The following is a 16,373-nucleotide window of genomic DNA, read 5'->3' as shown; positions in this document are numbered from 1 at the left end:
ATCAACGAACAGATTTGCTACCTTTCCTTTGCATTTATGCATCCTGATGGAGTATCTAACCAATCTGTAAAATATTGAATGGATTTTAAATATTCAATGTCTTTTCCATTTGTTTTCTTCGTGGAAATGTGTAATTATTTTGAGTGTATTTTGATAAATATAACCACGCTAACATCAATATAAATTCCTTTCACTATAAATGCAGAACCAATTTGCTTCACTGATTTAATCATGCATATTCACACTATAATTCACTATTGAAACAGACACCTAGTAATATCTCACATCTGATAGTTTCCATCACTGATACCTGATTAAGCAGCATATTCCCTTGCAAATAGAAATAACTTGATACTTGAGCAAAGTTTTTAGTTGAAACGAATTTACGTCTTCTTTTTTCCTTTCCAGTTGAGGCAAAAGAAATAAACAATACAGGTAATTGGCAACATTCAACAAAATGTTATCATTGATTGTCCGTTTGATCATGGCCTTTGCCCGGTCTGCATTTAAAATTATTCGTCAAGAAAAAAAAGTTAATGAAAATATGAAAGAATACTCTGTCATATATTTCGACATGTCACACCTCACAGCTACCTACCAAGAATGCTAATACTGGCTGATATCATGTTGTATATTTTCCCGTTAGTATGAAATCATTCTATTAGGATCTTTGCAAAGTTATTCATTTCTCCGAGTTCAATTCAGAGTCTTTAAATTAAATTTTGAAATGATACTTTATAAGAGCCTTTGTTTGGGGGCGGTGATATACCCATGGAGATTTCTATTTTACAAAGACGTTTGGTTTCACTTATTGCCAAAATAAAACTTAACTAAGATACGAATGATGGCAGTTAATTTTAGTAATGCTTTCTGAGAGAATATATGACACTTTAAGATTATGCAAATCCAGGTAACTGAATAAATGTAATCCCATTAATTGACTAATGTGAAATTTGGGTCTTTATTGTCTTATCAACTGTGGCAATCATTTAAACGCCATCCGGCTCAGCTCTGGATCTGTGAGTTTCCATTGATAAAGTGAATTAATTGCACTGTTTCCTGAGGTTTTCCCTGTTGCGTGCTGAGAAATAACTGTCTTTTTAAAGTGATGCAATCCTGTTAAACAACTCAAGGTTGCGTTCCTGTCAATGCCTTCATAATTTAATACAGTTTGACAAACGGATAAATCCATACAATTAATTTAACAGTCTTAATAATGAAGTGAGAAGACATACCGCCTCCCCCAAGGAAAGAAGAAGCAACAGGCGTAGGATATTTCAATGAATTCGCAACATTAGACCTGATGCTGAATTCAATACATAAATGCAATTCATTCAGGAAAGATTTAGGTTAATAGCGGGTAAAAAATGTAATAGTTATGCACTAAATATGCCTTTGTTGTTTAATATTTTACTGGAACTGTTGCTTACATTGGACTTGAGTAGTTCAGTTTCATTGCCAATTATTAGATCAAGTTTGAATTCTTGTGCAAATCTCGGTAGAAATAAAAAAAGTTGTCACCGATTTTGATGACACACAATTAATATTTTGTAAATATGATGCACCCTCTACATTTTTGATGTCATACTAGAAAGAAAGTTATTGTTGCAGCATGCAGACTTTGATGAGAATCTGTAAAGACTCCATTCAAACTGCAGTGATTTTTTCCCCAGGTCTGAAATCTTTGCATTGAACTACAATTGTCATAATTCTATAAGCTATATACATCGCTGAAAAGAGTGGAGAAATTCCCCAACAATACTATATCCTGTAATTCTGTCATAACTTTCCAATACTTTGCAATCACCAGCTTCATTGAAGGCAAACATGGTCACATTCAGCTCATCTCCTTATTGCAGTTCTTTATGGTCCTTTTGAACTCGATCTGCAATGTGATCAGGAGTTGAATGACATGAACTCAAAGAAAGATGTGGCTGTTATTTCTGAGGGGAAGTTGCTTCGCAAAGGAAGTGAGGAGTGGATATCAAATACTGGCTTTTCAGCACAGTGAATGAAGAAAAAGATATACATTACAGATGCCTTATTCAGATTGAAGATGGAACTTTTGTTTTACAATAAATTTGCAACACTTGAAATGACTAATATTGTCATAGACAATTGTATCTGCAATACATATCGTTCTGAGGGAAAGAGAGACAGTTTTGACATCGAAAATCAACAGGTCGGGTAAAATGTGTGGGGAGATAGCGTATTTAACATCTTGAGTTCAGCGTCTCTTCGCCAGAACTGATGGTAGCTGCAAAAACGTATTATTTATATTGAACAGAAGTTTAGAGGAGAGGATGTATCGTGGAGGTGAACAGATGAGTGGAGATGGACCACATAGAGAAACAGAATTAAAGAGGTTGCCAAAGATTGAGATTATTGACCGTAGGTCAGAACAGAAGATAAGCTGATTAATTGATAATAAGGGCTTAGAATAGCAGAGAATGGGTAGACTCTGCTGAAAGCAACCCACGTCATACCTAGATCATGGCATGGGGTCGATTCAAAATATGAAACAATGAAATCAAACTCTAGAGATACCAAACACGATGCTGTGTTCTGGGCACTGCAGTGTCCCCAAATGAGAAATGAGATGTTGATCTTTGTGCTTGCACTGAGGTTTGCTGGAACAGTTAGCAGACCTCTGACAGGAATCTTGACCAGGTAACACGATCGGGTGATTAAGTGGAAGGCAGCTGGAAGCTAAGGTCGTTTTATTTTTGGACATGGTATTGATGTTCTACAAAACAGTCACAAGTCAGCGTTTTCTACCCCCATGTCGAGGAGACCACACTGTGAATAACAAATGCAGTAGACTAGATTGTGTGAAGTGCAGGTAAATTGCTGCTTCACCTGGAATGTTCAACTTAGATTTTAATGGTTCAGAAGGAGTAAATAGCCAGATCTTGCATTTTTCTCCTAATATATGGACAGTGTTGTGTGAGTGCATTGAATTGTTGGAAGTGGATGAGGAGGAGAAAACTGTCCTGCGAGGGGAGAAAAATATGTACCTGGTTACGGCATTCTGTTCGAATCAAAGAAAATAATGTCTCATAAAGCATTGAATGTGGAGGCTGGTTCAGTGATAAGTGAGGTCTGGCAGACATTACTATTGTTGGGACAGAGAAGATGGGATTGCAGGTTTAATGAATAAGATAGGTTGGGCACAGACGAGATCACTTTTAACTATGGTAGCGTGTATTGCTTAGTTCAGGAAAAGGATGGGCATTGCTGAGGTCCCCTAACGAATGTGAAATCATCAAAACAAATATGGTGGATCAGGGAAACTGGTAGAATTGGATGGAGTCTCGCATGAATTAACCTGTAAGGATGTGAGGTAAATGCGTGAGTCCATGTGTTTGTGATGAATATCGATGATCCGACGGTGCCCAAAAAAAATAGAAACAGATGTTGAGAGGGAGAGATGAGTTGGAGATGCATCAGGTAAAGATGAGATCAATGTAGAATTAAGGATAAAGCTTCACTGTCAGAGGCTTTGAAAGATTGACGCTAGTACTGGTCAACAAATTGAGCTATGGCACTTCTCAGTAACTGTGGGGATTGATGCCCACTTGGGAACTTTGAGGTGGCGCATTATTTCTGTGATAGATGATTTGAAGTGAGACAGATGGAAGAAATAAACATAAAAGATAAAGATCATGTGACATTTGTTGCCAAACATGCTTTGAATGATCTGAGAAAAACTCAATATCCTATCTGTTCACCTGGGAAGATTGGATTGTAAGAGGTTTCCATTAGTTCTTCTCGGACTTGACACAATGAATGCTTCCCGCCAAAATCAATGCAAAATAAGAGATGAAAATCTTGTTTTTCATCCGTCGGGGCTAAGGTGTGCCCCGTCAGTATTATTCAATCTTTCAAAGGTTTTGCATAGATGACCAGAAAGTACTGCAGTCTTTCAAGAAAATGCAAGTTCTGTTCTCAGGCAACGTTCATTCAAGCCTTTTCTGCAATCATGGCTTGTTAACTGATGCATGTCGCGATTGATGTTGCCAGGCAGGGAGAGTTTGAACAATACAGAGAAACTGAATAAGCTGGACCGTTATTTTTTACCGGAGTGTAGTTGATTGAGGAGTGTACCTATAGAGGTTTAGAAAGTAATGCATGCATAGATGAGGTGAAATGGAGGTCTCTCTTCCCTAGGGAGGGGGTTTCAAATGTATGAGATTTTTTTTATTGGTACGAGGATAACAATTATAAAAAAAGACAAGAGAGCCAGTTGTTTTTGCACAGGAAGTGGTTCATGTTTGGAATAAACTGCCAGAGAAATTAATGGATGAGGATTCAATTATGACTTTTAAAAAAACATTTATATAAGTCCATGAACATGAAATATTTGAGAGATATGGGCAAAATACAGGTCGGTAGAACTAATTTAGTTTGGGATGATGGTCGTACTGAACTGGTTGGACTGAATGACATGTTTCTGTGACTCTATGGCTTTAGTTGACACGACATATGAATTAGAACAAAGTGCTGACAATTGGCTTATGGAATGTAATTTTATCAAAATAATCTAGTTTGTCTTTTTTGTAGTGTCGCATTTGTTGCATTTCCATGTGACAATGGAACTGCAGATCAATGATTGAGTAGTAAATCTCATCCAGGTTAATTCAGTACGCATATAATGCAGAAGGACGTAGAACTCAGAGCAGTTGTTGTTATTTTGTCAAGGAAACAAACGTCAACATTGATTTATTTACTCTCTCTATCTGATTGTTTGTGATTCAGTGTATATAAAAAAGACAGTTCAGTGTGACGGAGCACCGAATTTGAATTTTAGCAGGGGGCTGGGAATATAACGATTAAATGGACAAAGATAATAAAATATTCATTCATTTTTTTCTAATATTGTCACAGGTTTAGAACTGTTTCTTACCAATTTCAAAAGACGCAACAATTGGAATTTTGCGTGAAATTCTGGTCTCCCTGCTATAAGCAGGACATCGTGAAACCTCAATGTTTTCAAAAGGACTTCGAAGGACATTGCAGGATTAGAGTGCTTGAGCAATACTGAGAGGATGAATACACTGCGACTAGTTTTCCTGGGGCATCGGAGACTGAGAGGTGACCTGATAGAAGTTTATAAAGTCGTGAGAAGTACAGATAGGATAAATATACAGCTTTTCCCCCAAAACGTAGAGTCCAAAACTAGAGGGCGCAGGTTATAGTGAGTGAAGATATATTCAAAAGGATCCAAGGGGCAACATTTTTTTTCACATAGAGGGTAGTATATCTATGGAACAAGGTGCCAATGGAAATTGGCAGTAGAGTTGATACAATTGCAACATTAAAGAGGCATACGGTAATGCGTATTAATCGACAGGGTTGAGAGGGATATGAACTAAATGCTGACAAATGGGACTAGATTTATTTAGGATATCTGGCCAGCGTAGTTGATTTGAACCGAAGGATCCATTTTCATGCTGAATATCTCTACGACTCTTTGAATCTATAATGTATTCATGAATATTAAAAAAATAAGGTTGATATCGTTCCACTTCCGTATGAAAAGCAAAATATCAAATTAGTTGTAAGCCAAAAAGTGCATACGAATATATTTCCCAGTGACATTAAGTAATAAAGAAGATAATCAAGCACACTAAATTGAACAGAAAGTATTCCTATTATAGGCGCTTTGCCTGACTTGATCAGCACTAAGTTGCAAGTCGGCTCCATCAGGGTCCAGTAAGGAGTCCCAGACGGCTCGTTTGTCAGATTCTGAGCCTGGAGTGTTTTGAAAATGTCAATGCTTTTCAATTAAATTATTTATTATAGTACGGCGAGGGTATTTCATTCAAATGATGTCAAATTACCCTCATCCCTATGGACTATGCAAATTGGACAGAATTATGCCTGTGAGCAGATATTAGCATGAAGCATACTCACAAGAATGGCAACAGCATGAGAAAGAAGATGTCAGAGGATGACATGAGTGTATGTGGTAACAATCAGCGATTTAATTGCTTGGAGGAGAGCGGTGCCTCTCAGGAGGAATGAGGATTAGTGAACGATCAGAGACAAGATGGGTGGAACATGAACTTCTCCTGACGTTGGGTGTCAGAGGCAGCCTTCTGGAAAAAACAGAGGACTGCACTAAACATGACTCATTTCTATATTTGCATGGCCCATACGTTTCAAAGCAGTTCACAAATTTTACATTGACCTCCGCCCACAGGCAACGAGGCAAAACTCACAAACAAATGCACACATCATCCGGATTCATATTTTTACTGGCGCACATCAATTTGCCCTCTGCTCACAGGAAAATTCTGCAATCAGGAATGCGCTTTAGCGCTGCTGTAAATAGCTGTGGAGCATTGGTTGATTAGCAGAGCATATCAGAGGTGCTATGCACGACTGGAGGGAATGGGTAGTGGAACAGAGGATGACTTGATTGGTGCACAGAGAGTGAGTATGAAGTGATCAGTGGCGGGACGATTGATGAGAAAGAGTATCTTATGTTTTCATGATTATAATGCAAATTGAATGCAGTGCTGTGACATCAAATCAAACGCTTTCAATTCATCCCACGTTAGGAACAGACAAACATTTATCTTCTTGCCGTCTTGTGAAGTCTAACTCTGATTCGGGACACCATATGAAAGTAAGAGCAAAATAACCAGGAGCATGTATAAGCCATTTTACCCCTCCAGCCTGTTCTGAATTTCAACAAGGTCCTGGCTGACATTTTCCCAGAAAAACAATCTCCACTTACCCACCCACTCATGATGACCTTTAACCTCTTCTTTACTGGTCAAAACTCTGTGCAACTTTGACTTTAAGCTTTTAACGGTATAGTCTCAACTGCCTCAGAGGACAGGGAATTCCAGAGATTCAGAACCCATTTGGAGAAGATGTTCCTCCTCAAACCAGCCGTAAATCTGCTCCCCCTTATTTTGACGATTTGCACACTCTCTGCTTCTATCCTATCTATTCCCATTAATTTTTTAATATATTTATGTAAATTCCCACTAATTCCTTTGAAATCCAATTATTTTAGGCCGAGACAATTCGTTCACCCATCAGAAGCCAACTCTCTCCAATCCATATTCAAACTAGTCAAGCCCCTCAGCATTTCACTAGTGCCAATACATAATTTCGTAAGTCAGCAGAACAAACTTCTAGATAGTACTTCAGGTGTGGCCTATCTGGACCACTTAAACCTGCTTTATAACCTCTCTGCTTTTAAACTCAATCCCTCTAGCAACAATGGACAATGTTCAATGTACCTTCTCAGTTAACTGCCACACCTGCAAACAGTTTTTTTTTGTGATTAATGTAGAAAACCATACAGGTCCCTCAGGGCAGAAGGGTTCTGCAATTTTTCAGCGTTTATATAATAGTCCAAATGTTCTTATTCATATCAAATGACCTGACGTTTAACAACAACTTCTAAACCGGTGCCCAACCATGAAACTTATCTATATTCCTGTGGAGACTTCCAGTGTCCTCTGTACGCTTGCCACTACCATTTATCTCACTGTCCACTGCAAACTTTGACATTTTCACCAATTGTTGGTCATCCTCGTAATGTGCAATCAATTCTCTGTCAGCCTCTACGACCGTGTTTCCCAACCATCCTTTAAGAAAATGTGGGCGCCTTAATGCTTTAAACAATATGTCGATTTAAACTTATATTTTTTTCTGATTATACCTCTCCAAATAGCTGCATAATTCGATCCAATCAAGGCCAACTGCCTTCAGCGTCAGAACCAGAACTCCACTTGTCACAAATATTTTGAAGAGTAAGGGTTGCGGCAATTAATTCACACAGTAAGTTTCATATTTCATTTCCTAGCCTGTTTTCTTCAGTCAGCATGTGAACGCTGAGTTAATCATGGTAATTGGACTTTCCACCTCGGAGTCACAACAGACATTTCCTTTTACAAATGGAACACAGTCTCACGTCGACCAACTTGACACAAACATCTTCCATCTTTCACAGGTGACGCGAAACTTGTTTGTCCCCAACCCTTCTCTTCGAACAATTCAGGGGTAGGAGCGTTTATTTTTCGAATTAATGATACAGGATCTCAATAAATCAAACATAAATATTAAAACGGCAACAAGAAGTCCAAAGGATTTGGTCAGAGTGGAAGCAAGTTCACACAGTTTGTACAATGTTCGGGTTTATTTATAACTTGGAGACAGTGAAAACCTATAAAACAGAAATGTAGTTCTAAGACATGTTGCTGTTTATTTTAATGGAGCTTTGAAATGTTTGTACCCTCTTCCGAAATTTGTTTTGATTTGGATCGAAAGTGGAATAGTGTCAATGTCACTGCACCAGTAATCCAGTGATGTAGTTTAATTTTGGGAGATAGAGGACTAGTCTGTCAGCATTGTTAACAAAGGGATAGTGATTTTAAAAAAAACGTGAGAAAGATTCACCAGTCCCTTTGAGTGAATTTGCACAAGACTTCATTTATTCATTATGATCTAAATATAATCAATGTCTACCTGATAGATAACATGGATAACGTGACACAATGGACATAGTCTTTTTTAGCTTTGTCAACTTGATAAGTACGTTTAGTGCAACCAGTTGGATTGGTTTATGTATTTATCTTATTGTGCCAATGCTTTTGTACTGACAGAAGAGAAGGTGCTTGAATGTTCTTTTGAATGTGGCATTGCAGAGTGCGTAGCAAGCTGGATTGATGGTACTATTGATGTAAATGATCCAGTTTCCAATATTCCAAATTGTATGGGTGATGCAAGTTGGGCAGAAGGTAGTTATGATCACCATAACAAAATATGGAGTCCAGGTGATGATAAATGCCAGAATAATCGCCAAAATGGTTCTAGTTACGGTTTTTTCTCGATTTACTACCTCCTTCTTATTTGTACGTATCTTGGTCACTTTGCCAATCTTATCATCTGGTCTAAACTTTTGACTATCCATTACAATGTTGCGATGATTAATTGTTACTCCAACTGTGGTGCCAATGCAGCCTTTAAGTTGAGAACGGTTGGGTATCTTCATGGAAGCGAGTTCTATGGGGTCCAGCAAGATCTGGTTTTGTGTACTGGAGAACGGTGCATTGGCTTGGATTACAACTTCCTTCGGATTTGGGCGGGCAAAATCGAGGGAGTTTGTCTCAGTGAAGACATCCTTCATTTGTCCTTGCTCACATTTTTCGATTGCCATTCCAACAGTTAATTTGACATTTTGCGATTGGGCATGGAACAAATCAATAGGAACACTTGATGCATTGTTTGTACTCGGTTTTATCACATTGTTTTCACATAGACTGGGAGATCCGAAGCCTTTCCTTGCTTTAGATTCTATTTTAGTCCATTTCATTCGACTCTTGCTCGCAAAAGATATGCGCACATACAAAGTCACCATGATTGTAACAGGGAGATAGAAGACAGCTATAATAATGACTAACGTGATGGCGGGATTTGAGAAGAGCTGTGGATAACACTCCCCTTCAGGAATGGTTCGCTCCCCGACGATGAACTGCCAGAAAACAATGGCAGGTGCCCATAAGATAAATGACACCACCCAAGCAGTTGCTATCATTATCCCTGCAATCTTAGGTGTTCTCCTAATGGGGTAGCTGAGGGGCTTTGTTATGCAGAAGTACCGGTCAAAACTAATGAGGAGAAGATTAATGCCAGATGCAGTATTTACAACATAATCTACAACAAGCCACAAATCACAGAAAACTGGTCCCATAGGCCAGTATCCAAATGCAGTGTAAATGGTGAATGCATTCATGGTGAACACACCAAGAATCAAATCAGCACAGGCTAAGCTGAAAATGAAGTAGTTGTTAATAGTTTGTAAATGTCTGTTTGTTTTGATCGAGATAATAACAAAGATGTTTCCAATGATCGTCATCAAATTTATGGATCCAGTCATAACCACAACGATAATCAATTCGACTGTTTCATATGGACTTCCTCTTTGAGTATCAAACACGTTAGTTAGGTTCGTGATAAATTCGTTTGTCTCCGTTGAGTGTGCCATTGTTTCACTATGATGTGTAATTAGTACTGCCAAGGCAAAATGTGGAAAGTATGCAACATGAGAACAAAGATTAGCGGACAGAGGCCAGACATATAAAAATAATAAGACAACTTCCAGTTAATTGCAGTTTAAGTGAGTGAGATTAATTCACTCTTTAAAAACCATAAACATTTTTGCTACGAGTGTTGTGTTTTAAATTTCGGTTAATCTCATGGCTCACTATTGCACAGCAAAGTATGTTCATTCATGAGGAAATAATGCTTTGACTGTGATCATCATTTAAAAACAGTCTATTGAAATCATAGTAATACGAATACTTCGCTGTTGTTTCAAAGAAACAATCATTAAAATTAGCACATGCTGAACGTGAAGAGTTTTCTGTTGCAGGATCCACAGGCGTCTATAAGAATTATCATTTTTCATAATTTGTAAGCTTCATTGTTCTTTAACTAATACCATGCAGATATCATTATTCTGAGAACAAGTGTAACATTTTGTCAAATTTGTTGTATTTGAATATTATGCTTTAGTTTCAACCGAAGTGACAACATATAAACATTCATTTTACTAGACCTATGATGGACATTTAAGTTGTAATAACTTGATAGCAATAGGGCATATTTAATATCACAGAAATTTGCCAACATGCGACAAAAGCTGACTGAGTATATCTGGAGTTTGTGCAAAGTGGGAATTCAATTAATAATTATTATCTTAAATTAAATTGCCATACAAATATCAAATTCTCTGTGAGAACTAAAAAAAAGTTTAAGAAATTGAAAATAGTTGATGCTGGTTAGTTACCAATCACCTGAAAACGTCGATCATTGTTCCAGGAATTGAGGCAGAAAGATTTATTGCATATCTACAAAAGTAGGTTATTCAAGCTTCTGGCCAGCAAGGCTGAACCATCATGGCGAGTAAAACATCATCAAATTGAGTAAGAGGCTGTGAGCATATTTGTGAATTTGTAATAAAGTGGGAATTCAGGGCAGTGGAGAAAAAAAATACTTAATTAAAGTTTAATTCAATAATTAACATATGCTGAGCAGTTAACTTCATGAAAAGCAGAATGGACATGCATTCTGTTCTTTTTATATTATTTCCTTATGTTCACTGGTTATGAAAATTATTCCAGGTATTGTATTCCCATTGCTCTCAGTTGGCAGGAGCATTATACAAAATGAACTGTCACTCAGGTTTTATTTTTAGCTCCCTGCGTACTGTCGTTCTTACATTTTGCATTCTTATTGAAGAGCGGGCAAGAAAGTGGATCTTGAGATGAGACCAATCATGATCAACTTAATTGTCAAAGAGGACTTAAGTGTTTGAGTTTCCTTCTCATACTCCGAATTCCTCAATTTTATGAAATGGGAAAGTAACGATTTAAAAAGTAATAAACAAATAAGAACAATGGAAGAGAATGTTGCACTTCTTGGAAACATGTTAACACGACTTTCTTCAAGTGTTGTATGCACTATTTTTGTTCAACATGTCGAGAAAATTTATTCAAAGTCAGAGAGTTATAGACATATATCATATGGAAATAGACCCTTTGATCCTAATCGTCCCTGCCGACTTGACATCCTTTCTTAATCTTGTCTCATTTACCAGCATTTGGCCCATATCTGTGTAAACGCTTCATATTCATGAACCCATCCAGATTAATTTAAAGTGTTGCAATGGTAGCGGTATTAACCACATCACCTGGCAGCTCGTTCCATACACTCACCACCTTCTGCATGAAAAAGTTCTCCTGAAGGTAGTTTTTTCTATATTTCCTCTCTCACATCGAACCTACTTAATCTAGTTTTGAACAGTCCTACCATGAGGAAAGGAAATTGGCTGTTTCACCCTATCCTATTAAAATATAACCTTCTATATGATGACCACTCTGCCTTCAATGCTCCAGAGAAAAATAGACCTGGCCTATTCAACTTCTCCTGAAAGCTCAAATCATCAAACCTTCGCAATATCCTTATAAATCTGTTAGGATCCCTTTCAAGTTTCACAGCTTTCCTGTATCTGGGAGACTACTTGCATTCAAAGTTATATGACAGATGCGTACATTTAACGATTCAGCTAGCAACATATGGCAGCTTGGTCTGTGGTGTGGTGACCAGTGGTTAATGAAAGCAGCCTTCTCCAAACTAACAGCAATACGACTGGCTCCAAGGAATATCAGTAGTTTTTGAGTGTGAAAAAAGTCGAGCAAAACCTTTAGACCGCAGAAGGCGATTTGTTGTCCGTCTTTCCTTCATTTAAAAAAAACCCTGTAGCTGGAGGAAATTCAGTTTATTTTCCTTCACCAGTTGCTTTAAGCTGTGCCCTTTAACAAAGAAACACAAACCATTCTATGTTTCTGTACTACACTCACAGTGCCTCGTGAAAGGAAGTAAACAAGACCTGAAGAACTGAGATCACCAAAAAAAACTCTCAAGCGAAGGATCATGTCAATGCATCTTATAGGCAGAGGCCTCCATCCATACCATCAATGTTTCTGTCTGTATACTTTGACTGCCTTTGTGAAAAAGCGAAAATACATAACGAGATTGGAGATTTAAACAATATAGTTACGTGCTGACATTTCATAGTTGTTTATCAGTAGCCAAATTCCATTTGTTTTCAATAAATAATAACTTGTATGAAATACAGACTCCTTTAATTGCGTGCAAAGCAAAGAACACAATGGGACATTTTTTTTAAAAATGAATGAAAAAAGTCTTTACTTTTCTGTGGTCACTCTGCAGAATGTGGGAATTGATTTCCAGTGTACTACTCGAATGGCATGCAACAGATTAAAAGAAAACAACTAAGATAGAACAAATTCGAAACATTCATCTTCTGAAGTAAGAAGCACCAAAATTTATTTTCTACATTGGTGACAATTTGCTTGTCAAAAAGTTGGATGTTGTCTTGCATTCGAAGCTTGGGGAGCAGTTCGAAAACTAACAAGCAGTGAAACAATCTGCAATGTAAATAAACTGTATCTGAAGAATAGCAAATACGTGCCTCATTATCAGGTCGATAATAAGAAATAGTATGTCTGCCAGTGCCGTGATCTTCAGGTAACATTAAATACAATTGGAAAAAAAAAACCTTTTCCCGGAGACAGGACGAAATCTGTCAATGCACTAAATGTGACGAAGATATAAATAGACTTTATGCATGATTTGACAGTAAAACTATGAGTATCAGTGGGTCATATTTGCACTGCTCTATGACTTCAAATACTGTTATCAGAGGTGCAATGAATTTCTACACTTATTGCTGCATTGTACGTGTCCTGCTGATTTATTCTTTCTCCAGTGATATGGAAAGAGTGTGAATGCTGACAGTATGCGTTTTGATGTCATAAGTATGTGCAAAATACACAAGCGTCCATTTCAAAATCAAATACCTTTGTGTGGAGATATTGCTGAAATATTTGCATTGGCAGAAGACTCCAATATTTCTGAATAATCTTCCCACAGTTTTGTCACGTTCACCTAGACAACCATAAAAAGAGAACATCGAAGATCAGGACAAGATTTTGCATTGTGCCTGCACTCAGACTCAACAAAAAGATACCAGATACGAAATTTTAACTCTGTTTTCTTTCTACTCATGCTACCAGACTGGTTGACTTCAACAGGCAATATCTGTTCTCGTTTCAACAACAACACCACTTGAAGAGACAATAAAACCTAATACACCGACCCATTGTGAAATTCCCTATCTATCTTCTAATAACTCCAGGAAATATTTTTGAAAAATCAGTTTTCAGTATAGACCAACTAAGAAAGCAGACATTTAAAATAACACACACAGCACCAGCTGGAGGTACAACGTATATTCTTAATGTGTCAGTAACCTCAGAGATTTGCTGAACGCCATGGAAATTTTCAAACTCGTCAAAAGGAAGAAGAAACTATTTAATTTTCACGCCTGTTCTCTATTGCACAGCATTGAATTAACGGAAATTCAAGATCAAATTAAATATTTAATTTGTGGAATAAACAAACTTAGCAGGCTAACATTAATCATAAAAAGAAAACGTTGCTAATTTGGACATACGAACATGATTGAAGATCGATGCATTTCCAATGATATTGCATGGAGGAAGATAACTCATATGAAGAGATCAGAGTGCATTTAAATATTAGATTCCAGAATATATTGCAATGAAACCTGACAGATCTCAACTTCAGTCATCATAATTGGAAATCTCCAGTTGATGACTGAAGCAACTTGTAACAAAAACTGTGTACGCATAGGCATGGCGACATTTTTGCATGATAAAGAAAAAAAGTGCTAGTCTTATAAACCGTGATCTTCTCAAATCAGTGTAAATGGCTATGTAGAACAGTGACAACTGAGAGAAAGCTATCCTTTCCAGAATTACTTGTTCAGCCATTGAAAAAAAAAAGTAGATATCGCTATCTCTCAGTAAAGATTTGCATTTGTTTTCCAATTATCTTTTGCAGATGGAAAGCAGCCGAGCAGAAACCATGATCCAATTGCACCTGCAGCATTATTATTGATTTGGATATAATGACTGTTATTCAGTCGGAACAACAACACATGTAAACTTATATTTGGAAGGAATTAATTAATTGAAAAAAGATGAAAAGAACTAAAACAGTGCAAGTCTGTTGAACTGAAAAGAGCAGAGTTTTTCAAAAAAAAATTAAAGACAAGAGATGACAGCAGTAGAAGACTGAACCATCTAATGCAACATGATCAGTGGGATTGACTGAGATGTTTCTGCGCGTGACCAGCTGCATAGAACACACTTTTTGCGAGTCAATACTTGGAACACAAACCACTGACATGCAATTGATCATATCAAATGATGTTTTGAACATAATTCATATATTTGCTTCCACTATCCCTAAAATGAAAAGTGGCTTGTAGTCAAAAGCGTTTTAACATCTCTTTAGCTGTATTTGCATTTAAGTGACTTTCAAAGTCTGGGCCTCGTCGCATGCAACTGGCAGAATCGGATTTTTGATTTCTAACATGTGTTGCATTTCTATTAATATTTTAACTATAACAAGGAAATATCATTTTCGAGGAGCTGTTACATTTGGAGATTTACTATTCGCTGATCTCAGAATGAATGCAATGTTACATATAAATCAAATTAAATGAAAGTAAAACATTGACAGAGACTGAAGGCAATGATTTCAATGAATAAACCTATTAGCTCGATTTAATGCCTCAAAACGATGAGAATAGCTCTTCAGTTGAGTATATTTTATTGACGAATTTGGATATGCCGACTTACCAAGAACACCAATAACAGTTAGCAGAGGACGGTAAACCTTTTGTAATGCAAAGTTGAAATGATTTGCGTTCGAATGGTCCAATCATCTGCTTCAACTTACCCTGCTTGTGTCACTTTTGATTCTTATGCTGAAACTAAGAAGTGAGTCGCATTTAGCTACAAACTTTATAATTGAGTGTGGAATTCCCAGTAGCATTTTGTTCTTTGGAGACTAAAATTAATTACTGTATCTGAAGAAATAGTTTCAGTGAAAAATATCTCTCCAATATTTCACAGCATATATTTGATTTTTTTTGTGAAATTTGTGCCACACATATTTCTCTGATAGTGATCTCGAATCGACAATTCACTATTCAAACTTCGAGCACGCTTTTGTCTCAACATTCTGACTCCTCAGTGAATGGTCTGTGTCTTGATTATCATGCGATTAAACTCCATTTGGACTTGCATGATCGGGATGATACAAAAACTATTTGAGCGTTATATCGTGGAAGAACGTGTTAAGCATGAAGGGAAACATCATTTATCTGATTTGGTGGGCTGAAAATGGCTAAATTGCTTTTCCTTTAAATCCAGGAATATGAGAGTTAAAAATATTTCGAAGGCCTAGTAGTATAAGGAGATATAAAATCAATGGGGGTTTGTCATGAACTATAACAAGGCAGAGGAACAGAAGGTCTGTATTCCATTCAATTCTGATGGAAACGTGCAGTGGTCAAAATTGATATGGCAATTTTGTTTAGCCGAATGTATTTCATATGCATACTTTACAAGCTCTTGACTCAACTTTATGTTCAATTTCAATTGCAACCTCTCATTGGGGTTCTCATCTGCTTTCTCAATTATTTATTTTTTCTTTATTTTTATGCGTTATTTTTATTTTCACTTTGGGACTGCAAAAATCAACTGTGCTTGATTTCTCTGGGCAAGTGCCATACTTCGGCTTTTTTTTTGTAAAATTGTAAGATTTCCCTTCCTCCACTCGGTGCCATGATTTTTAAAAAAAGTTTGATATTTTATGGCCTATATTGTATAACTGACGTCACGATGACTTATTTGAACTAACGCATCACTTTCTTTTGCGTAACATGGATT

General features: G+C 37.0%; 1 protein-coding gene across 1 annotated transcript; it reads right to left on the bottom strand.

Annotated features, from left to right (window-relative positions):
• Positions 1–8,593: 8,593 nt before the first annotated feature.
• LOC122541230 (muscarinic acetylcholine receptor M2-like) lies at positions 8,594–15,354 on the bottom strand. The gene is made up of 2 exons (XM_043677849.2): positions 15,279–15,354; positions 8,594–10,035 (listed from the first exon to the last, which is right to left on the bottom strand). Exon 2 carries the CDS (start codon positions 10,007–10,009, stop codon positions 8,594–8,596), a length of 1,416 nt encoding a protein of 471 aa, XP_043533784.2. The 5' UTR covers positions 10,010–10,035; positions 15,279–15,354.
• Positions 15,355–16,373: the final 1,019 nt, after the last annotated feature.

This window comes from Chiloscyllium plagiosum, unplaced genomic scaffold (genome assembly GCF_037043375.1).
Source record: "Chiloscyllium plagiosum isolate Xiang-an unplaced genomic scaffold, Cpla_swu_hap1 HiC_scaffold_35, whole genome shotgun sequence".
Classification (NCBI taxonomy): Eukaryota; Metazoa; Chordata; class Chondrichthyes; order Orectolobiformes; family Hemiscylliidae; genus Chiloscyllium; species Chiloscyllium plagiosum.
Note: the sequence above shows the minus strand (reverse complement) of the source record. Positions and strands in the feature narration are given on the sequence as shown.